General features: G+C 44.4%; 1 protein-coding gene across 8 annotated transcripts in view; it reads right to left on the bottom strand.

Moving 5' to 3' along the window:
• Positions 1-6,922: 6,922 nt before the first annotated feature.
• ATXN7 (ataxin 7) overlaps positions 6,923-23,792 on the bottom strand; it is a 139,873-nt gene continuing 123,003 nt past the window's right edge. For 7 of the 8 annotated variants that reach the window (XM_038565937.1, XM_038565938.1, XM_038565936.1 and 4 more), the window contains 6 exons: positions 20,820-21,085; positions 19,095-19,293; positions 18,612-18,733; positions 14,138-15,110; positions 13,272-13,337; positions 6,923-11,042 (listed from right to left, as the gene is read on the bottom strand). In XM_038565937.1, coding sequence (XP_038421865.1) covers positions 11,025-11,042; positions 13,272-13,337; positions 14,138-15,110; positions 18,612-18,733; positions 19,095-19,293; positions 20,820-21,085 — 1,644 coding nt within the window. In that variant the 3' untranslated portion in view covers positions 6,923-11,024. The remainder of the gene's footprint in view (positions 11,043-13,271; positions 13,338-14,137; positions 15,111-18,611; positions 18,734-19,094; positions 19,294-20,819; positions 21,086-23,792) is intronic. The other variant, XM_038565939.1, reaches the window with a different exon arrangement.

Here is a 23,792-nt window from a genome sequence, read left to right on the forward strand (position 1 = left end):
TTTACTTTTTTCTTATTAATATATATATACCTTTTAAAGATGGGGTCCAGAAATATTAAAATAATGTCACTTTTATGTCATCTGAACATCTCTGGCTTACTCAGAGACTGTAGTGCCTGGGTTCAAATCCGAACAGTAAAACAGGTACAAGTCTCTTGAATTTTAGAAGTATAGTAGTCCATAACTAAACACAGTGTCTCCCACTTAGTATACAACAGACAGGACAAATAAAATGGAGGCTCACATAACCCTGGATTCCAGAATCTACCGGAAAAAAAAAAAAAAAAAAAAACCCTATGTCAATAGTAGCAGTGGGATCTTTTTTCCCCAACAACCAACCACAGTAAGAGAAACAAAGTTGTTCCTTGTTTTTCTCTTAAGTGTAAGCTCAGTGAGTCAAATGGGAATAAGTGCTAGGAAAAAAGAAATCTAAAACCAGATTAAAGGAGACAGTGAAGTAGGGTGTGATGGGTTGTCACAGAAGGCCTCTGCTAAGGTGACATTTAGAAGGAGAATATCTGGGAGAAGGAGAGAAAGTCACTGCAGGTTTTAAGCAGAGGAAAGGCCTGATTTGACTTACCTTTTTAAGTGTCACTGACTGCAGGAGATGCCTGATACTGGTGTCATGGACCTGGGGGGCAGCTGGGTTTGCTGCAAGATTAGAATGGGGGAGAGGGTGAGAAAAAGTCTGGGATGATCCCAGGCTTTTGGATCCTGACTCTGACATAGAAGTTTTGGTGGAGCTGAGTTAGAATGGGAAATGGCATTTTTACTGTAGAAGGAAGGGGAGAGAAGTATGCTCTTTTTAGTTTACATGGTGTTTTAGTTATATGCTGATTGGAATCATTTGTTAACATCAGAGAAGAAAACCTCTTAGTCCATGGAAAATAATTTGATACAATTCAACATTCATTCATGACAAAAGCCTACGTAGACTAGAAATAAGGCTAGGAAATCAAAGCACGATTGCCAAGGACACCCTTAATGGCAACGTGTTGGCAGGATTACCTCAACTATCCTCAGGATGGTACTGCAGGAGGGGCTGTGGGATGACCTGGCAAGGAAAGCAACGCGCCTGGAGCTGTGCACTGAGCAGTTTCCTGCAGGCGCGGAAAGTGCTGCATATGCCTTAAGCATTTAGGAATATCCACTTATGCATTTCCAAAAATGCTTATGTATTAAAAACTTTAACAATGATCCACTATAATTTCTTAAAGAAAATGTGACTATAAGGACTCTACAGACTTGTGATCCTGAAAATCCAGGCAATTTGTTAAATCCAAGTCATTGAGAAGAACTCTGTGTTCCTTGTGTCCATTTAAAAATTACAAGAGTTGTTCCTAGCAAATTGACTCATTGTAGTTCACACTAAAGGGAAAAAAGTAGGAGTGAAACGTCAGTTTCTTAAAACCGGCTTTTCCCTGGACTCCCACCTCTAAGACCATTGGGACCGATGCAGTCACAGAGCAATTCTGGCTTTTCATTCAAGGCTTAGGCTTACTCTTGGTTTAGACAGGAAATTCTCAAAACTCTCCCCTGGGTTGCTTAAAATGTACTTGATTTTATTTTTCTTTCACTACTTCAGCCCAACTGCCTTAAATTAATAGGTGAAGAAGACAGGTAAGAGAAGCTAAAAGAAACAAGTGCTATCCATTCCCAGTGCATGATAGGAAAACTGAAAACTCAGGAGTTGATAAAGATCTAGTAGAATAAAATACAAAGGAAACTACGGATTTGAGGTGAGGGAGTCCTATTTTTTGCCTTTTTCTGAAAAATAATGTAAGCTAACTGCAAAAAAATTGAAGATTTTTCAGAAATTGAAAAAAGGTGGTTTGCTTTGTGGCTCTACCTGGCATGGATAGCTACTGTCAACTCTCTACATTTAATCCTAGGCATATGTAGTTTTTAATACAAAACTGGAGTCTGTTACACATTTTAATAAGTTATTCTATGTAATCACAAATCCCAGGGGAACACTGTTAACTTCAAAGTATCAGTTTGGAGGTGAAAATAAAGTTAGAATCCAACATAGGCTTTTTAAATGAGGCCATATGGAATGGGGGACATAGCACTTACACTAAAGCTAGAAAAACCAAATTTTGGTCCCAGCTCTCCCCATACCTGCTGCCTGATGCTGGGAGAAATGAGGCTTATGCAGTTAGTTCACCTTCGTGACTACTAAAGCACTACACACGAAAGCAGTATACCACAGCATGTATGTCTTAGCACACTGAATGTTAGTAGAAAAGCTCCTGTCACATGACGAATAAATTGGGCCACCTCAGCCAGCTTGTATAGGATAAGCTGAAAATTTGAGGTTTTTTGTATTTGATCTGGAGATTAAACTGAGGTTTTTAACAAATACACGTTCATTACATAATTATGGAATGCTGTCTGCCTTATGGACAGGTGAGTATTTTAAACCCGATAAAAGCCTTGTCAGAAATTTTAGGTCCAGGCCCATGGTTCCCACAGGTGGGGATCAAAAAGCTCAAAAAACCAAAGCCAGGATGGCGAACGATGCCTCCTAAGGACACAAAGTTGCATAGTGGTTGCCTACAAGCCCTCCCTTCCCCCAGTTAGTTTTCAAGATAAACACTCATTTTTGGTCATCATCAGAAAACTAAAAATCAGCTATCCAGCTTCTGTGGAATAAGGGACAGATTAGGCTGACTCTGGGCTCCATTTCCCAGTCACGCTGCAACACAGCCTGCTGACACCAGGGGCATTGGAGCTTCTAGTTTCTGCATCACCACCCCCGTGCCGCCATGGTGTACACGGTTTATGATTGAACACATTTAGTCCTTCAGTAATCCGACCAAGCACTGGTATTAACTGATCAGGTTACTGATAATTAGTAAATTGCATAGCTTTGAATTAATCCTTGGTGTTTTTAACCTGTCTTCTAAAGAGGATTAATAGGCTGATAATTGGAATACTAGGTTTCCCCATGATTAGGAGAGCGAAAGGAGGGGAACTCAATCTCCCGCTTTCCTGATGCTGTACAAATTACAAATTGTAGCAAAGCTGCCACCTCCACAATGGCAATGGGGGAATAAAGTTCAATCTCTGTCTGGAAAAAAATGTGAAAACCTTGATTAAGCAGTAACGTGGGTTTCAAAGGTAGAAAACCACAGGTCTGCATTACTCTTGTGTTTCTGAAGGCCTACAAAAGATATTAAGAATCGTAGCACTTTGGTCCAGCCCACCATAACCTTGAAATACATGGTCAAGGGGGAGGGTTACCTTTGGTCATTCAGAAAACTTTGCAATAGTTTCCCCTGTACAGACTAGTGGTGAGAAGTAAAAGGGACAACCTGCCAAGGAATGATCTGCCTCAGCGTAGCTGCTACACCCTGAGACTGCCTCAGGGAAGTGACCACTGTAGTCAAGACCGCCAGTAGGTGGCGTCCTGACAACTTTAGCAACCCCCTTCGGGTTCACCAGTGTCCAGGCTGATGAAACACTTGGGTTTTGAGGATTCTGCATTTCTTGACGTCCTCCTCTGGCTTAGAGGCTCTTCATTCATATAGACCTCAGGAACTTGGAGCCAACGCTAAGTCCGTGGTTTCCCACTCAGCTGCTCTCTCCTGACCATGGGCTTTCCACCCTCATTCAAAATGCTTTCTCTTTGAAGCTGCTCACCACCCACCTATACCACCAACTCACTGTGTTCACTGCCCTCAGACCTCCAAGCTGCTCTATCCTACTCACACCAGACCCAGCAGCTGGCTCTGTTTTCCTCTCAACCCCAACTACTTTGGAACTGGCAACCTACACAGTCAGACCCTCGCCTCGCAGTTTCTTAGCCTGAACTTCAGTGCTCTTTTCCCCCAGACCACTTCTACCCTCTGCTGTGGTCTCACCCAGGACCCAGGAATCCCAAACACCTCTGAACAGCTGCTGTTTCCGGAACTGTTCCTAGAAGTGCTATGCCACTAGCATAACTCCGTAACCCGGGTCCACCTCTATCAGCCTCTCTTCCATTACCAGCCATAGGGAATTGAACATGGACTTAGCTCTGTGACCAGGATTAAATCACTTAACTTGTCTCATCACAAACAAGTTACCTGGTAGGAAGACTTAAGACTTATCAAGAGGGCAATTACAAATAAATGTCTTGAGAACATCTGCAAGGATTCACTACATGGCAGCTTCCAGTCCTATTCCTTGAATTCCCCAATCAAGGCCGTCATCAATGACTTAGCCATACCCTCAGATGTTTTCATTCCTTGGCAAGCTCCCTGCCCAAGTTCTAACTTTTCCACTCAACTAATACCTATTGTTCCAATTATCCTGGAGAAAGATGCAGGAGGAAAAACAAAAAACAAAAACGTTACCTGAGTGGGTTGGTAAGGTTAATTACAATGGAGTCAACTGTCTAAACTTCTAGCCAAATGTCTTCATTTCAACCTCATCTTCTTCACCAAAAATACGCTGCTTCTCCAGGGTTTTTCATCTTGGGATTTCTTCTTTCCCTGGGCCATGGAGGATGGACTTTAGGTTTGTGACGTCCTGGACATGAAAAATAAAATGTGGTGTGTCTGTGCCTCTGGCAGAGAGAATCCATACTCCTTTCATGCAGTTCTCAGAATCTGTGAAAGAAAGAAAGAAAAAAAAAAAAAAAAGATGAAGAACCACTGATCTGACTGACGTGAATTCACAGCCCGGCAATGCTACCAGTAGTTGTGGAACCGTAGGCAAGACACTTCACTTCTTAGATGTTCCCCATCTACAGGGCTGTGATAGCAAATGCCTACCTGTAGGGGCTGTGAGAGATCGTGTCTGTGAAATGCTTCAGTGAGCATTTTAAGCATCCAACTAGATGGGCATTATTTTAATAAAATAATAAGCCAAATCTAATAGTTACCTATTTTCCCTAAGTAAGCTCATGCTCCCATGACCTCCCTTACCACCTAAGAATGAAAGACAACCCTTCCTTCTACAGCGCACACCTTTCTCTTAAGCTCCATCCAGACTGTACATAGAGCCACTGGATACTAAATTTGAGTTTCCCAGTGGCTACTCAGGATCATCATTGTAGGTTTTTTCTCCTTTGTCGTATATCATCTATATAGGGCTCATCAACCAGCTTGGTATTATTATCTTGGATTCAACCTTCCCCTTAACGTTCAACATAATTAGGCCTCAAGACCTATTGGTTCTACCTTTAAAGTATCTCTGCCATCAGTTCTCCATTTATCCCCAGAGTCACCGCCTTGGTTTGGAAACTCAGTAGCTCTTACCTGGATTATTACGACAGCACTGTAACTTATCTTTGTCCCAAGGTTCTCACCTGTCCGTGCTGTCCTCCGTAGTTACTGGAGGGCCCTTAAGTGATGGGGATTTAAAAAAACAAAAACAGGATTAAATTATGTGTTTGATTCTCCCCTTCATCCTGAAAACTTTTTCCTTTGGCTCAGTATCACCCTCTCCTGAAAAAGAACCTCTGCTAGTGCCACATTTGGTCCCTGGGCTTTGGCTGTGGAAAAGAGGGGAGGAAGTGCCAAGAATCACTTAGCCTTACGAAGTGAAAGACAAGTTTAATTAAACCCCATTACCAACAGGAGCAAGAGTTTCTTACTAGAAAGAAAGGACTGAGTAGAAAGTATGGTAAGAAGGAGGAGCACTGTAGGCTTAATTTAGGAGAGATCTTTTTGATTAAGATGGGGAGGGGGAGGAGGAAGAAGAGGGAAAGGTATAAAGGATGAGGTGTTAGGCAAAAGGGAGGAAAGTGCATGAAAAAGGAAAAGAGATTAAATGCTTTGTTTTTCTGGCCCCCAGGAAAGATCTGAATGGCTTTTACTTTTGGCACCTGCAGCATGTTTGCAATGGGCCCTGGGAATCTCTGGGCTCTGACAGTTACATTTGGTTAAAGTGTATTCCTGAGGATGAAGGTCCCATGACCCCCTGAGGTCCTTGACAATCTGGTCCCAACTTATGCAACCCTTCAGCCCCCTCCTTTCCAGACGCTTCACCCAGAATGGTTCTCTTCCATATTATTCCCCAGCTGTGCATGCCCCGTCTGCTCCTTCTGCTGACACTGACCTTCCTACTCTGCCTTCCTGCCAAGCCCCTTTCCTTGAATCGGGAGAGTCCCTGCTGTCCACAGCCAGGTTACCTAAAGGGGAATGGACGGTAAAGAGGGTTAAGAAACCGAGTGAACCTCTTCCCAGGAAGTTTCAGAAGGGCTCCTAAGGTGAAAGGAGCTTATTAGAAACGGTTTTAGGGAGCTGGTGGATCTAAGGAGGGAATGGGAAGTGCATCGCAGGGTGGGGGTTGAAACCAGACTGACTCTTCCAAATACTCTATGGACATTTTCTCCAACACACATCAGTTGCTTCCCTTACTATCTGAAGCAACAAAAATAATTTTTAATTTCTTGAATGATCTGCAAATGGAAAAAGTGGCCCAATTTCGAGAGATAAAAGATTATGTTGTGCTCTGAGTAATCCCAAAATGTGCTTGCACTGCCAGTGAGGGAAGAAGGACATAAGAGCCAGGAAGGGATCAGACCAGCTGCGGTTAGAAAACTTACCTCTGGAGAAAAACGAAAACTGACCACATGCCATCAAATTGACACATAAGCAAGAACAGAGAGTACGTGTTTCTCAATCTATCACTTCCCTTTTGTTGACAAATCTGCAGGGTAAGAATGCAGCAGTATTCACAGTTTACCCAGTTCCAGTTAAGGCATCCCTTAACAGAGGCATCCCAGTTCTTAATTTATCCAAAGCAAAGCTCTGTGTCCAAGAATGGAAATATCTTAAGCCTGGTATTTAAGCTTACACAGAAGGGAAGGAAAACAAAGGTGCTTCACAAGGGTGTCTGATGCCAAAAATGAAGACAAGTCAGACTAGATTGAAAGGGGTTTAGTGTCACGAGGCAGAAACATGTAAAATATTTCATGCAGCCAACCTCATTTATTGAGAAGTCCTAATTTTATTGCCCATTTAGTAACATGTTTGTTCCACAAACTAATTTCTCATAAAGCAAAGCACAACCTTTTCTTATAAATAGTATAAATTATTTTATTTACAGAAACTTGTTACAAAACAAATAGACTATATATTTCTTCTCTTTTAAATATCCAAAGTAATTTTCTATCCCTTGACATTTGTTCATGTTCTATACAGCAGCCAACACAAAGTCCAGCTGAGATGCTCTTGATTATGTGTACAAATTATCAAACTATTCACACATTTTAACACAGGAGATTGCTTTTATAACCAAGCTCAAAAAAACAAAAACAAAAACAAAACAGCAAAATGCTTTTCAAGGCCCTACATTCACACTGACAGTATGTAGTGCTCATTTAAATGATCTGAAAATGTAGAATGTTTTGCACAAAATGTAAAAATGATTATTTTTCTGCTAAACAACGAAACTTTAACAATCATTTTCCAAAGTCCCCTACCCCCCCGCCCCGGACAGAATGAGATAGTAAGAAATTCCTTGGCAACAGAACTCTTGCAGGAAGACAGCTGCCTTTAATAAGTTACATTTTTCAAATTATACATTTTTCAATGTTCTCAGAGGTACTTTGTATTATATTTTTGGAATATAAAATCTTTTAAATATTCTATTTAAACTCTGTATTTCATGAGGGAATAACAAAACGGACATATTGTGTAAGTTGCTGGCTGACAAAAAAGATTTGTAACCCTTGGTGCCACCAGGCAATCCGTCACCAGTTCAATTACTGTGAACCAAAAGGCCTTAATTTTAAAACACCTCATAAAATTACCAGCATTGGTGGTTTTCAACTCCTCCACTAAGATTTTAGAAACAATATTTAGGTGGAAAAAGCAAACTCCAAAAGTTGAACTGAACATTCAAGTCTTTTTAAAGAATCTGTCGAAGCTTAAAACTAGGTTCAGGCACTTTCAGTTTTTCCCGTTAGTTTTAAACCACATCACACATGAACACACATGTGCTCAGAGTGTACACATCCAAACGCACAGGCACGCGGGCGCACTCACACTCACACATAAAACACGAACAAAAGAAAAGCAGTGTGTCACTTCGTTACATGTAGTCTATCGGGAATCAGGCAACTAGAGAAGCAATGCCCACTTAATCGGCATGAATCCGCTCCCGAGACATGAAAAGGGACAAAAAGACTTTCACAGAACAGAGGCATCCCTTAAACTGTAAAGGAGGCAGGTTCTAGAACTATTGGCTTGGCAGTGAACCACTTCAAATTATAAAAAGGTATTTACTTTTATTAATTAATAAATAAATACTAGATGATCTCAATTGTACCAAAACAGGATATCAGAAAAAAAGACCTGTGCAAAAATACATATTTAAATATGTACAATTCATTTTTAACAAAATATGTCTTCTGAAATAGGGATACTTCCATATTTATAATAGAACAAGAAATTCCAAAATAAAGATACAAAAGTAGGTTTTGTAGAATTCTTTGTTCATCAATGCAGCACTTTTTTTTTTTTTTTTTTGTAGGTTAAGAAAACTGCAGGAGTTGTCATGAAATTCTATTGGAAAGAATATAAAAATTATCTTGGTTTTAAATTGATACCAAAGTCTGTCTAGAAACAACCCAACCACTGCAAATTTGGTTTTCGCAAGTTAATTTAATTCAAAAAAATACTTGTACTCCCGTGTTTTAAATGGTCTTAATTGTTCATTATAATAAAAAGTAGTTGTAGGAGAAAATAAAATATTTGAACAGTCTAAAATTCAATAGCACTGTTTAGAATAGGTCTGTTTGTGGCAAGCAGAATCCAAAATGGCTAATTTCCTAGTCCCGATGACCTGTGTTCTCCCGGGAGACATAGTGAAATTCAATTAAAACCTCAGTCTAAGAAATCAAATGATCAACACTCGCTTATCTAAATATCTACATAATTCTGAATCAACGTGCTATCGTGGATCCTATTCACATCTTTCGGAACAACATGATCTGTCTATAAATTCCATCGCTAAAAGCAACTTTATATCCATCAAGTCCCCTTGGCTCTGAAAATAAATTCTACCCAAACCCCATTGCACTTGTCACCAAGGAATCAACAAAGTACGTTCTGATTCCCTCTTACTTCCTTCTCTCCCTCCACTGGGATGGAACAACCACGCTGATTTCTCCTTAACTACACCAAACTGGCCCATCCATGCGTTCTCCTTACTAAGCTCTCCTATAGTATCATTTTTAAAAAATATTTACTGATTGCATAATAAGTGAACAAGATACACTTCTCCCCTTCCTTTAAAAAAAATCAATATTTTACAACAATTTATATCTAAAGTATCTGCATAAAGTTTTTGTTGCCTTACATAATAAGAATAATTCTGTAGCAATTCACATTATTAGGCTGGTAACCAAGTATTTATTCATTCTACTTGTTGACTTGAAATTCCCTGAAACTAAAGTTTGTAACCCAAGAATTGTAGGGAAAAAAAGGATGCACTCATTGGCTCGGTCCAGGCCCTGCCCAGAGCAATGATCGGAGCCTGGGGAAATTTACCCTGTGATGTTCAGCAACTTTGTGTGTTCTTCTAAGTAAAAGTGCCTGGGTTCTTATTTCAGGAGCTATGATCATGGAATCACCAGTTAAAATGCCCCAGCTCATCCCCCAAATTCAATGATACCTTCTCAAGCAATGATGTTTTAACACAGTAAGCTCTTTCTTTTGGGATGGGGTATTCAAATAATAATAATAATAATAAATAAATAACTTCGAGGGACTCCAAAACTCTCTCAGAAAAATGGCTGGTATTAATCCCCAGAAAGGAGGGTTTGTTGGGGAAACATCTGCATCACATCATGTTTGCCTCCTCCCCTCCCTGGGTGCCTAAACTCCCCACCCAGCGGCATCCAAATGAACGTATGGAGAGGAAGAGGAGTGCACACACACACACACACGATACGGGGAGTGCTGAAAGCAGAAGTGTACACTGAGTCCCAGGACGGTAGCCACAGAAACTGAGGGTAATGCACACAGTGCCCTGGAAACATGAAGTATCTTAATGACTTAGTGAATGACAGTTTCTGCTGCATCCTAATAACTTCACTTTACAAAGGCATTTTTTTAAAAATAGAGGAGACTGGGCAGGGCAACCAAGCCAATCTGCCATACTGTGTAATGTGTAACACGAAAACTTAAAGGATAAAAAATTCCATCTCTTTGGAAATTGTGGAAAAACATTTCCCCCATACTGATTTTATCCACCTCCCTTCCCCCAACTAAAATTTGGCTTTCCGTTATCAAAACTAGTTTGCATTTGCATTTTCTTAAAAAAAAAAAATCACACAGAATTGCTTTTGTACCATGAAAAGTAAGCCTCTAAAATGTGGTATACTTGCTCTCTGGGCATCGATGGCTTTAAACCAGTTTGTAAGTTAGAAACTTTTGACACCGTCTTGCCCCAAATTACTTGCAAAAGGCTGGGGAAAAATACAGGCTATTTTGTCATGGTGCCTCGTGCTACCGTCCATATTCCATTCCCAGAATATTGCTCTAAAAACCTAACAACTCATTGCTTCTCTGGAGGGTTGCTCATGGTGCAGCTCTGCTCTCCTCTGGAAGGTGTCTCCAGATGGGGTACCTAATTGCTGGAGGGTGACCTACAGAAGACAGTGTAAGGTAAGAACTGGGACGGGAAGGGGGAGGAGGGAGAAAAGTCTACAGTAATGCTCTTGCCAAGACATTCTTTCGCCCAGCCAATCTACTCAAAGAGTGGCTCCATAATTTACTACAAGTTAAAAATCAAAGCAACAACTTCTCACAGATTGGTAGCAAGCAGTCCAGACCACTTTAACACTGATAAAAGCAATTCGGTGGCTGAACTTGATCCAGTGTCCTTTACAAGTACTCACTGCTACAGACATAGCTTCAGGGAAATCCTCGTTACAACAACAGCCCGGCAGATTTCTACCCTCGAGGCCCACAGGAGGTTGGGAAAACAGACTCAAAGGCATCGTGGAGTCCATAGTGCTGAGTGGAGGTGTAACTTGTCGTCAAAAGTGTCCAGATTATTCCTCCCCGCGCTATTTTCAGCTGTCAGGGACGTGCCTTTGGCTTTCAAAAAAGAGGGGGTAGGGAAACAATGAAAAGGTAAGTAAGCAGTTGTACGCGGCACCGCCCCGACGCCCAACACCATTGAGCGTGCCGAAGACCGCTCTGCTCTCCGGGGCCAGGAGCTCTCAGCTACGGCATTCCGCCTTAGCCTTCACTGCCCTTGCGCACAATCATTCTAAAAGTCTGACTTTTAGGAAACTGTCTAGAAAAGATGCAGGCCAGGTTGCTAGCTTAGCGAGAAGGCTCTGATGTTTGCCTTGTGGTTTTATTTGCTGATTTCCTTTCCTTAAAGGTCTTCCAGATTGTCAGGTGAGAACTGAACAAGGTTATTTGGGGTGCTCACACCCAAGGCAGCGCCCGTGCCCAGGGCAGGGGAACTCAGGCCCCCAGTGACCACAGTGAGCTATCTGAGCCCTTGGCGGCAGAGGCCATGAGCAGACCAGCCGGGGGAGGTGAGAGTGGAGGGGCAAAGCTGCCAAGTTCCATCGGCCAGGCTTCCCAGGACAGCCCGCCACGTTCCCAGGTTTAGGGAGCCTCTACCAGCGCAGTTATCTCTGTTTTAAAATCAGCTCCACCAGGGGCACCCGGGTGGCACAGCCAGTTCAGTGTCTGATTCTTGGTTCTGGCTCAGGGCATGACCTAAGGTTGTGGGACAGAGCCCTGCACTGGGCTCCATGCACAGCATGAGGTCTGTTTGAGAGATGCTCTCTATCCCTTTCCCTCTGCTCCTCCCTCTCTTTCTGAAAAATAGATTAATTAAATCTTAAAATCCACTCCATAAGATACAGGGAATTGAGGCTCCTACTTTTCCAGGAACAGCACTCTCTCAAGCATTTTGGAATCATGCTTGGAGACTCTGATGAAAGCTATAGGATCCCTCCTGCATATAAATGAACACAAATATTGAAAATATCCAGCGTTTTTAGGGGCTCACCGATCTTCCAATCTCCAGCCATGGACCCCCCACCAAAAATTTATGCAGAATAAAAAGGTTTTCTACTGCACAGAGGAAATCTTTCTCAAACACACACTTAAGTTAAAACTAATTTTAAGGGCAGCCCCCGTGGCACAGCGGTTTAGCGCCGCCTGTAGCCCAGGGCGTGGTCCTGGAGACCCGGGATCGAGTCCCATGTCGGGCTCCCTGCATGGAGCCTGCTTCTCCCTCTGCCTGTGTCTCTGCCTCTCTCTCTCTCTCTCTCTCTGCATTTCTATGAATAAATAAATTTTTTTTTTAAAAAAAACTAATTTTAAGAACCCAAACTCAAGACTGTCTTAGTGGGGCAGAGCCCTCCTCGCTGGTGGCTATCAGAGGTGGCAAACTGGTAGCTCAAGAGCCATACCTGGTCCAAAGGTGTGTGGACTGTACCATATTCCAGAACAAAATACTACATAACTTTTAAAAATGACCAAATTTCTCATGCAAGTCCAGATCTGCAGTTTCAAACTGGTAACAAGTTTCTGGGAGCACCTGCTCTGCGGAAATGGGCTCCCACTCCCTCATTTTCCACAAGCAGTTTATCTCTGCTGCACCCACCAGCCTCTTCCTCTCCTCTCCTGTCACCTGTAGGCATGGATACACCCAGGCAGAGAATGTGTTGGGCATCACAACACAATGGAACATGCCTCCTGCAGGTTCAGGAAGCTACACTCAGAAGGAAGCTACACTCAGAAGGAAGTTTTTAAAGGACGGCTATACCACTTCCTGCAGTATTTGAACTGTATTTTTATGCTGATAAACTATAACAAATAACTACAAACCAAGAGGTAAAAGCTAATTTTCCTATATCCAGGGACCCCTCACCCAAGGAGCCAAGCAACATACAAATGGCTCCTACATACTTGAGGCTCAAAGAGAGGAGTTTTAAAAGTTGCTATTTAAATTCATGGATAATTCTTTCCCCACCCCTTTGGCACTGGGCATTAATTAGTTCACACAGGGGGGATCCCTGGGTGGCTCCGTGGTTTAGCGCCTGCCTTTGGCCCAGGGCGCGATTCTGGAGACCCGGGATCGAATCCCACATCGGGCTCCCGGCATGGAGCCTGCTTCTCCCTCTGCCTGTGTCTCTGCCTCTCTCTATGTCTATCATAAATAAATAAAATCTTAAAAAAAAAATTAATTCACACAGATAGTGGAGGGAACTCTATCCTGGTATTTTCTGACAAAGTCCCAACCTGCCAATTGAATTAAGTTCTGGAGGTAAGGAATAAAATAGGACAGAACAGCCTCACCCTGTAAATCTGGGCTCTGGAGGGTGCTGCTGAAATCCCGGCACACAAGTAAGCACAGGAGATACGCTGATGAGTGAAGGGACAAGATGAGAGATGAACTGGGACTCAGAATGGAGGAAGCAGCTCCAGAAGAGGGGTCGGGGACAATGTAACAGGTGGAAGAGGGGGGAACACAGAGGGCAAGACACAAAGACACGGATCATTAGGAACCTGACACCCAGTTAGCCACTGCTCTATAAATGGGCCTGCATCCACATTTCTACTCTCCTAACTTCAAGGAGGTTTTAGTCTTCGTCTCTGCCCACTCACTGCTGCTCCCCTGCCTCCTCAGAAAACTGGGAGAAAAGATAAGGAGAAAGTTAACCAGAAAATCTGAAATCCTCTGATGGGAAAATTATTAAAAGGTCTTTCTTTCTTAAAATTTAAAGCATCCCTTTCTAGATCAGTGTGCTTGCAGGCCAGCGTTCTTCAGAGGAACAAACGAGAGAGCCACTCTCTCGGAACACACAGCCTGCATCCTCCCCAAATGGTGTCATGGGACACACGTGCTTCCCTGGGACTGCACTCACTGGCTATGCAGGGGACCCCGCCATCACGTAGGATGGCTTCAGCAGCTTTGGCTAACTGAAATGTACATCGTGATTTCCTAACCCAGGAGCACCTCCCAGGTCATAAGAAATTCTGGCAGAGACACACTGTTTCACCTTCATATGGCCATGAACCCCTCCTTTGTGAAAAGAGACTGTGAAGCTGGACATGTGCTTACAGCAAACAGACCAACCACACCACACCGATCTCTGAGTTGGTGGAAGGGCTTGTGGGAGAGGACACAGGCACACCCACAGGGCTCACAGTCCATTTCCTACCTGATGGAGAAGGGGACTGTGCGTCAGTCCCTGCGCCCCTGGGCTGGCGCCTGTGTGTTTCATGTGCACGTTGTTCATGGCTGGCAATTTGGCAACCTTTGTGGGTTTGTTGCTGCTGTTGTTGATGCTGCTTGAGCCAGGCGAGCACTTCCTTTTCTTTCCTATGAGTCTGTCTAGAGGAGTGTGAGAGTGTGAGTAATTGGTGTGGGAGTTGACGGACAGCTCACTGGACTGGTGGATGAATGGGCCGAGGGAGAGCGTGGAGTCGCCACTGTTCACCATCACACTCATCCTCTTGATGGACTCAGCGGGGCTCCCACCTGGGGGCCCCCTCCCTGACTGGTCGTGCCGGACGCTCACAGAGTTCGCCTTATTTACCACACAGTTGAGGCCCATGCCATGGGAAGATGTTACCGTTGAGGGGTAGGGAGGCACAGAGTGTGCCATACAGTTTTTCCTAAAAGACTCCATGGAATGAGAAGAAGACGAGGAGGAGGAGGAGGAAGAGTGAACTAACAATGGGGAGCTGTTTTTGCGTTTCTTTCCTGAGCCGCCGCTGGTACTGCTACTGGCGTTGTGACAGTTAGTGCTGTTACCAGAAGACTCCTTGGGCCTTAAAGACTTGCTGGATTTCAACTTCTGAGGTTTCCTGGACATAGGGGAGGAGGGCACTGAGGAAAGGCCAGAGGGTGTGGAGGGAGACGAGGATGAAGAGGACACTTGTCTGGATTGCATACTGCACACAGGATCCATTGCCCCAGAGGTGGCGGGCTGTGCATTTAGTGTGGTTCCATGAGCTGGTACCGATTTGCTATTTGGGGAGATGCAGGTGGACGAGAGCAGGACTGGGGATGTAGACACAGTGGCTGCTGCCAGATAGCTGACCCCACATTGTGATGTCGGCACAGAGTTTGTCCGGTGAGGAACACGTGTGGAGACAGGTGGGGTGGTGCTGGGCACGGGTGGGATTTTCCTACAAATGAGAGGGCAGTGAGTAATAATCACCACATCCACTCACAGAAACCTTCAGCTGGATGTGCCCTTCCCTTCTGGCACGGAGTAGCACACCCCTGTCAGAAAGATCAATCTGAAATGTACAGCCAATCCTGCCATTTCTCTCCTTCAAATTCCTTACTGCCTGCTGGGGGCTCTCAGAATAATGGTCTGTAAAGCACTGTGTACCTCACTCACTTCTGGTGCCCAACCTCACACTGCCTCTTCCCATCCACCCCCACCCCAGATCCCTGATTCTACCCACTGACCTTTCTTACGTTGCAAAACAGGCCTGGATGTGAGGCACTGTCCATTTTCTGCCTACAGCACTCTGCCTCCAAATTCTGCTCACCCTTCAGTTTCAGCCCATCACCACTTCCTTAGAAAATCTGTCCTGACCATCCTGACTTGCTCAGTTTTCTACAGACGCACACTGCCTGTTCCCAGACTTGGGGGCACTCAAGGCAGTTTCCATATGTGACTGCAGATCCCTGTCTAACTTCTCCAGACAGAGCAGTCCACAGCGTATTTATAACTGTAGCCCCAGTGCCCAGCACAGTGTCAGGAGTTCAGAAGGCACACAGATGTTGAAAGAATTCATGAATAAGTGAGGAGAAAGGAAGGGCACAGCAATTTAATAGCAACTGCTAGGTCCTACCTATGGGCTTGAATCACATCTCAGGGGGCTTCCAGTCACAGTGTTGGAACAATGTATTTGGTTAAATAAAGTCTGGGCTAAGTACCCATCTGAGGATAAGAGGGTTATTCAAATGGCAAATCAGGGAGGTCCCCTTTTATTTTTGCTCTGATTTTAAAATAGGACAAACCACAATTTCAAAAACCACTATGGCAGAATTAACACCAAGGTAACAACACAGAAAATGGCCCGAATGGAAGGCAAGTGTGGATACCAGCCTGCTCCTGACTTTATGGGGCAGCTCTGGCAGGTCCACGCACTGCACTAGCCGGAGCTCCAGCTCCTCATCCTCCAAATGAGAGGTGTCCTAAACTGCTGCCGAAGGGCCTTCCAAATGCTCTCTAAGGCCTACAGCTATTAATAAAAAGGAACTATTTACTGCATTTGTACCAGCTGTAACCGCCCCATTCACGAGTGGAGTCCTGGCCCTAGAGACCAATACATCCACACTGACCACACCCAAATCCCTGTGGGGCAGGGTCCAGACATGAGAAGTTTCTCAATCTCTCCGGGAGATTCCAACATGAAGCAAATACTGAGAAGTTGGGCTCTATTCCATACCTATCACAGAGGACAAACACGGAAGTTATCAGAAAGGCTCATGAGAAATGAGGAGTTCCTGCACCCCACCCAGACCTACTTCATCAGAATCTCTATCTCAACAAGATCCCCATGCTCTCGTGGGCACTGGCCCTCTGACAAGGTGCATGCAGGGGTGTAGTACCGCTCCTGCTCACTGGGTGCAGTGGCTGCTTGCGGCCACCAGGTGGCTCAGGGAGACGAAACCTAAAGGTGCTGAACTAAATCACAGGAAAATGAAAAGCTTCCATAGAGGGAGAGATGCGGATCTATCTGCACAATATATTGCTTCTTGGTATTAAAAAAAAAAAAAAAAAGTCTTTTAATTCACTCATTACCTTTCGTATAAAAACAAGACAAAGAAAATGTAGCATACTGACCCATGTCTGTATAAATGAACTGTGCAAAGATATACACGCAATTCACAAAAATGCTGTGAGGGTGGGAAGGGAAACAGGAATGTAGGGACCAGGGGCACTACAACTTTGGACTGTATACTTTATGAATGTAAAGTATATACTTTATGAATGAAAGTATAATTTTATGAATGTAAAAAATTACATTCAGTTTTCTTTTTTTACCCAAGTGAATTTATTACCGATCTAAAAAATTATGTACCAATGCCCCCCATCCCATCCCTCACCCCCACCAAAGAAAAACCCTTTGCTAAGGATCCCATCCCTTCCTTAGGGGATGTGGAATAGCAGTCCCCAATCAATAGCGGACTAGCAGTTGACAGAAACCACAGGAGCTCAGATCGGCCTCTTGGGTCATGGCCATACTCCGGACAAAGTGCTGGTTTAATTTCACCACTGTTCAGACTCCGACTCCATACACTGAAGATGACTTATTTCATGGCCATATTCAAATCCCATTTCCATTTATCCCCACATTAACCACAATTGAAAGGTAAGGGACTGAGAAGCCTGCCACCCATACTGGGGGATCTCCTGGAAGGGAAGACTTTCTTTTGGCTGAGCCAGTAGGACGGGACCTGGACCATGGTGGGAGTTTCCCTGAGTACATCAAAGATGCCACCTGATGACCATTCTTGAGCTGAGAAGTGCTGAGCTCCTTTCAGAAAATCTCAGGGGCTACATGAGAAGCTGGCCTCTGTTGGTCAGTCTGACTCCCAGCACCTTTCTCCAAGCTCCTGTCTGCCCCAGGCCTGTGTGCCAGCTCATCACTGAGCAAAATGTCTGTCTCCACTGTAGTGACTTTTTTTAAAACCAAAGTTCAAGTTAACACAAAGGCATGATTTCCTCCTTCTAAACTCTTAGGAGTACACTAAACGCACAGCTCAGGGAGCTCAATGAACTCTTCAAGTCCTAACAGGTAGTCTAAAGAATAAGAAGCTGAGATTTCAACTATTTGGGAGGGTTCTGATGTGGAGGGACCCCCTAGAATCCCAACAAACCAGTGCCTAGACTCATTTTTCTGAGCAAAGACAACGTGTCTTCATAAAGAGGGAAGAGGAGTCTCTTATCTAGTAAAAACCAGGAAGAAATGTGAAACAGAAAAGCAGAACAGCATTGCTCTGGGTTTGATTTTTCTAAGAGAACAAATGCAAGTCCTATTGATGATCATGAAGCTGGTTCAGACAGTGGACTATCTGAGGCCCCTGACCAGCTTCCTGACTTTTATGAGGAAACCAAGGCAGCAAGGCAAATGGATATACTGGCAGAGTCCACTCAGGAAGTCACTAGTAAATGATGCCCAAATGGAGACTATGGAGTGACATATGGATGACTGGATAGCCCCCTTCCATTAGCAAAACTCAAGATTTCCCAAAGTAGGTTCCACCAAACATTAGTTCCCCACGATGCTCCCCTGAAAGAGGTTCCTGGGTCAAAGGAACCTGGGAGATGTTCCACATTATATATGATAGCCCCTGCTTTGAGAGTTACAGTGGACAATATACCCCCTTAAAGGCTCTGAGAAGATCTCAGGGTTGTGGGATTGAGCCCAGAGTCTGGCTTTACACTCCTCAGAGTGCCAGCTTAAGCTTCTCTCGCGCTCTCTCTCTCTCTCTCTACCTCTGCCCTTCCCATGGCCCACTTGCTGTCTCTAAAATAAACAAACAAATAAATAAATCTTTAGATAAGCTTATCTTCATTAAACCAGTCCCCTAAGAAACAGAGGATGCAGCACCAGGTAAAGTCAGTCTCCAATCCCTACCCCAGAGGTGGTGTGACAGGCACTCACTTCCACAGCTGCGCGTTCAGATGCTTCTCCACCATGAGGTTGAGGGCGCAGCGAAGCCGGTTCCACCTGGAGTCAAACACGTAATAGCCTCTTCCAATCTGCCGGCTCCCGAATGTGCAAAACTGCAAGAGAGAGCACAATTGCACATGCTTGCTAACTCTGACTGTGGCACAAGTGATGAGGGTTCTCTCTCCTTTAGGAAAGGAGCTAACCATGAAAGAGCTGACTCTGAGTTATCGCAGGCTGTGAAGCATGAGAGTGAAGATGCCTGGCCCTGAGTTTCATGGAAGAGAAAGGGAAAAGCACGAGGTGTCCCAGGAGAGAGTGCATGCCGCCTCCGGGGCACCCTGTTCTGAGCTGCTCTCACACCTTGATCGCGTCTCCCACACGTGCGGGCATGCCAAGGTCCCTGGCACGCCCCCCTGCAGTGCCCTGTCCCTGCTGCGTGGGGAGGGTCAATACGGGGGTGCATGTGGAACTTACAGATGCTGGCTGAGGATGATGACCTGAATAATGACAGTCCAGTTTTTCAACAGACTCTTCTTTGTCATCGCCTTCTCCCTCCTCACTGGATAACCGAGAAGCTGGCTCAGTGGCAGGCAGGGGAGGGTGTGGAGATTCATGGACTGGAGGAGGGTCAATGGGGGCACTCCCACCTTGCTGAGCAGGGCAGCCTGGAGGCCTTGGTGAGTAGAAAGTGCAGCACCGATCAGATCACACATCTGGGAATCAGCCGCCTTAACCCAGATACAACAACGTGTCCGAGACCACCTAGGGAGGCCTGGGGTCCCCCACTAGCACTGGCTCAACAGATGCTGATCAGGTGGCCTGGGAGTGAAGAATCCACTCTCCTGAACCGCACGATGTCACATGAAGCCGTCTGCCAGATTTATCCAAAAGTAACTTGTAAATGGTTCTCCTTTCTAGAGACAATTGAGTGGCTCGGGGCCTCTTCCTATTCTCCCCGAAGAAGAGGAAATAGAAGTGGAACTTAAGACCGTTCTTTCTTTGACTCCTCTTCAAATTCTACCTGGACTTGGGTTACTAAGGCAATAAATAAGACAACTGGCAATGTGCTCTAAACCTGAAAGGGACAGGAGGTGATAAAAGGAGGAGGCAGCATGGCCACTGCAGGTGGCTTATCTACAGCCTACTAGTCAGGGGCAGTACTGTATGTTTCCCACATATATAAATGCCTGGTGATTCTACAATTAAGCTTACTTTTTTACAGATGGAAAAATTTCAATGAGAAGATGGCTGAAGAAAGGACTTGCCAAGAAACTGACAGCCTGGGCTTGGCCATTCTCGGGAGCCGCCTCCAATTGCTCCTCCACTGTGCTCCTCACAAACCAGAGAGCTCTTGTTGGGATGGGCTCTACCACACACAATTGGAGTTCCATGAGCAGCCACTTCTACCCCTCAGGCAGCCATGGCAAGGAGCAGGCACGTGAGGGGAAAGGTGAGGCATGGCAACCAAGCATTGGCACGTTCCTAAGCAGAAGCCCTCGCTGCCAGTGGCCAACAGGGAAGGCCTTCATTCTCTATAGCTTTCTCTTTCCCTTCTCTCTAGAAATTGGGGACAAAGTCTTTTACTTCAACTTGGTTAAATATACAAGCACAAACACACACATTTTCAAGTCCACCTTCACGATCTCCGAGGAATGTAAATTCTCATAAAACACCCTGATATCCATCACTCACTAAATAGCTAAGATGCCTAATACATGCTTAGGCCCAGGTCTCAAATGAATGAATGAAAAAAACAGGTTGATAAATGGATGCTGTAAAAACTCAGGCTGAATGCCTATTCCCAGCAAGGACTCCCACTGCTGTGTTTTGCAAGAAGTGAGACAAGTGAATGGGAAACTGCTGCCAAAGCTGTGTGAGATGTTCCAGTCACTAACCTGCAGTCAGGACCCGAGTCTCAGCCCTGCTCAATGGGGTTAAGAGACCCTTAACGCTGAGCAGGGGTGGAGCAGATCATTCTTGCTTCATTCTGCTGCTGGCATTTGGCCAAGAGCCCTGTTTGAAACTTACTGATAAACTCAGCATTTTTTTTTTCTTTAAATTAAAACCCAATTAGAAAAGTCTCTCATCTTCTTAGAGTGAGCCTGATGTACATTCCTTGACATCATGACTACACTGGGGTTTTACAGCGTCTGCAAGTCTGTTCTCGGAAGGGGGAGAGAGTTGGAGGATTTGTCTTACCTTGGAAGACTGGGGGTGTGAGGTTTAGGTTTACTAGCTACGAAAGGCTTTGATTCAGAAGGAATCACTCCGTGAGAGTTTTGGTGTGGCTCCTGTGAAGGTCTAGGAGGGGCGGGCTGCGGGTCCCTGAGAGGCTGCGTTGGTTGCTGAGAGTCCGGATGGCGAATCGATTCCTTTTCCCTGGTTTTGTTTTTGTGCTCGGCTAATAACACATCAAATCGTTTTCTTCTACCCTGGACAGCCCTCCGCTGAGTTAAGGAATGTGTCTAAAGACCAAAAAAATACAAAAACTGAGGAATCTCAGAAATAACTGTTTCTCTGTAATATACCCAAAAACACCATTACCCATTCAGAAACAACAACAAAAAACCAAAAAAACAATCTGGACCACTAGCATTGTTGAAGGCTGCTCACCACTTGATGAGCTATAAATCATAGGAGTGTGACCTTCTTTCTTTTGCTAGAATAGAAGCACATATTCCAGGCTCCAAATACATGAGAATTTGGTGATGTTACTTCCACCAGAAGAAAGGAGGAGTGTTAGCTGTGCCACCTGGTATGTAAGTGAACGGCAAACAGTAGAAACAAACAGGTGTTAGGTAGTCATGTTTCATGCCATTATAACAGCTTATTTACTGGGGCTCTTAACAACTCGAATAGAAAAATCCCTCTTTGGGCCACTTAGATTTTAAATATTAAAAGGGAAGAAACACTTATGCCATAAAAATGTACGAGAGGAGTGCCTGGCTGGCTCAGTCAAAAGAGCATGCAACTGGACCTGGGGTCATGAGTTCAAGCCCCACATTGGGCATAGAGCTTACTTTAAAAAAACAATGTATCAGAGACTCCTATTTCATTAACAGCCAGAGAGTAAAAATTAGACAAAAGTTTCTCTATGTTCCAGTGAAAATGCCATGTTGAGAGAGAAAGTGGCTCAAAGCACCCTGGAGATGGGACTTCTTCAGCTGAGGAAGCCTGGAAAGAAGCAGACTACCAGACCAAGAGGAGACAGGTGTGAACAGGAAGAAAGATGAAGCAGAGTCAATCCCTATAGCCAGATACTCACTATGCAAAGAAAATGAGACAGCAGTTCTGGATCTTAAGACAACATTTAACTGCAGAATTAGGAAATGGATACAGTGAGAAAAAACGGTCAATGCTGGCAGGGAAACTAACATCACCAGTGCTTGAGGCATGTCTTATAAAAAATGTCTGTTCTCCAAATGCACTTGATAATTTCTGTTTTTGTTTGTTAAGGCTCACTTGGAGCCAATACTATTCCAAGAAGAAGATAAAGTTAAGTTAACCTGACCATTTCCTATTGCTGGGGTCTTAGTCTGCAAAAAATGTAAGAAGACAGTGGCCACAAATCACACATAGCAAATACAAGTCAATTTATCTATAGATGCCCTCCACTCTTTTATGTTACAAAAGTAACAAAAGGGGTACCTTGTGTTTATGACCTTAGGCATTATACAAATGTATTACTGCTCTAGATGTTTAGAGGAGTGATGTAATTTAAGGGGCTGGAGGGGAATTAGGCTTTTAATGTCCTTCTGAAATTCAGTTAACATATCACAAATTATGCCTGCCCCAAATTTAGGCTGGCATAGATAGTTATACCAGTGAGTTTAGTTTCTTTTTCAATTTTTACTTTATTTCCTTTAACATGTAATATATATATCCACAGTAAAGTAACCCAAATGAAGATAAGGAACTTTGTTTAGTGCTGTATTAGCTACCTAGTTCTATACTTGTTACTCAATAAATGTTTCTTTTTTAATTTATGATAATCACACAGAGAGAAAGAGAGAGATAATCACACAGAGAGAAAGAGAGAGGCAGAGACACAGGCAGAGGGAGAAGCAGGCTCCATGCACCGGGAGCCCGACGTCGGATTCGATCCCGGGTCTCCAGGATCGCGCCCTGGGCCAAAGGCAGGCGCCAAACCGCTGCGCCACCCAGGGATCCCTCAATAAATGTTTTAAACAAAAAGTATATTAAAATAATGACCCTCTATTATGTGTTAAACAAATGAAAGAATATATAACATCATTGGTCCACCTGTCTCTCTAGACAGATGTAAAAGCTGTTTCTCACCTTTGAATGTCCCCTTGTGCTTAGGACAGAAAGACTAAAGTCAAGAATGGAGGCAGAGATGACCAATAGCTCCCCAGCTTGAAGAACAAACAAAATTTCCACTGAGCTCCCTCCCCCATTAGAACTCCTCAGGGCTGCCCAAGTATCACAGGACAAAGGCTGGGTATGTAACTAAGCTCCTGAGGCCCTGCCCTCTCTAATAGTCATGGCCCCCCAAGTGCCTCCTTCTCCTCCTACTCCTTGGCCTTCTGGCTGGCCTTTCAGACCCTAACATGTCTACACTGCCCCATCACAGGATATTTACACATGCTGCTTCCTTGGCTTCCCCCAACCTTCTTTGCCCAGATAAGTCATGTGTATTTCAGCCCAGTATTCCTGTGGCAGAGGAGACTTCCCTGGCTTAATCCCCTACTGAAGGCTGTCATAACATAGGCTTCCTTCCTTTTTATTACTCATCAGTGGTAACTTGACACATATACGAGTGATTATGAAGTTAACCCCCACCTGGTTCACTCGATGGTAAGCCTCTCATGGCTAGGGCACTGTGCCTTGTTCTGTTAAAGCCTCTATCCACTGAGACCCAAAATGAGGCCCGGGTTCAGATGTATGCAATAAACCTTCCACAATGACTGGCAGGCAAGGATACTAGAGCCAAAATCTATTTGCATGGAAGACAGAGGGGACATGAAACAGGACATCAGACAGACAAGAAGTCAGGAGGGGGCCATGCAGGTGGCAGGCAGACAAAAGGGACGAGTGACAGGAGTGGGCAGCAGCAGGTCCCCTGACACTGAAGAGGAAGGCCTACATTCTCAGTCTGAGGCAGGATAGACCTGGGCAGCAACAGGGGAGACATTCAGTGGAGAGGTACTC

The sequence above is a fragment of the Canis lupus genome, chromosome 20, assembly GCF_011100685.1.
Source record: "Canis lupus familiaris isolate Mischka breed German Shepherd chromosome 20, alternate assembly UU_Cfam_GSD_1.0, whole genome shotgun sequence".
NCBI classification, from domain to species: Eukaryota; Metazoa; Chordata; class Mammalia; order Carnivora; family Canidae; genus Canis; species Canis lupus.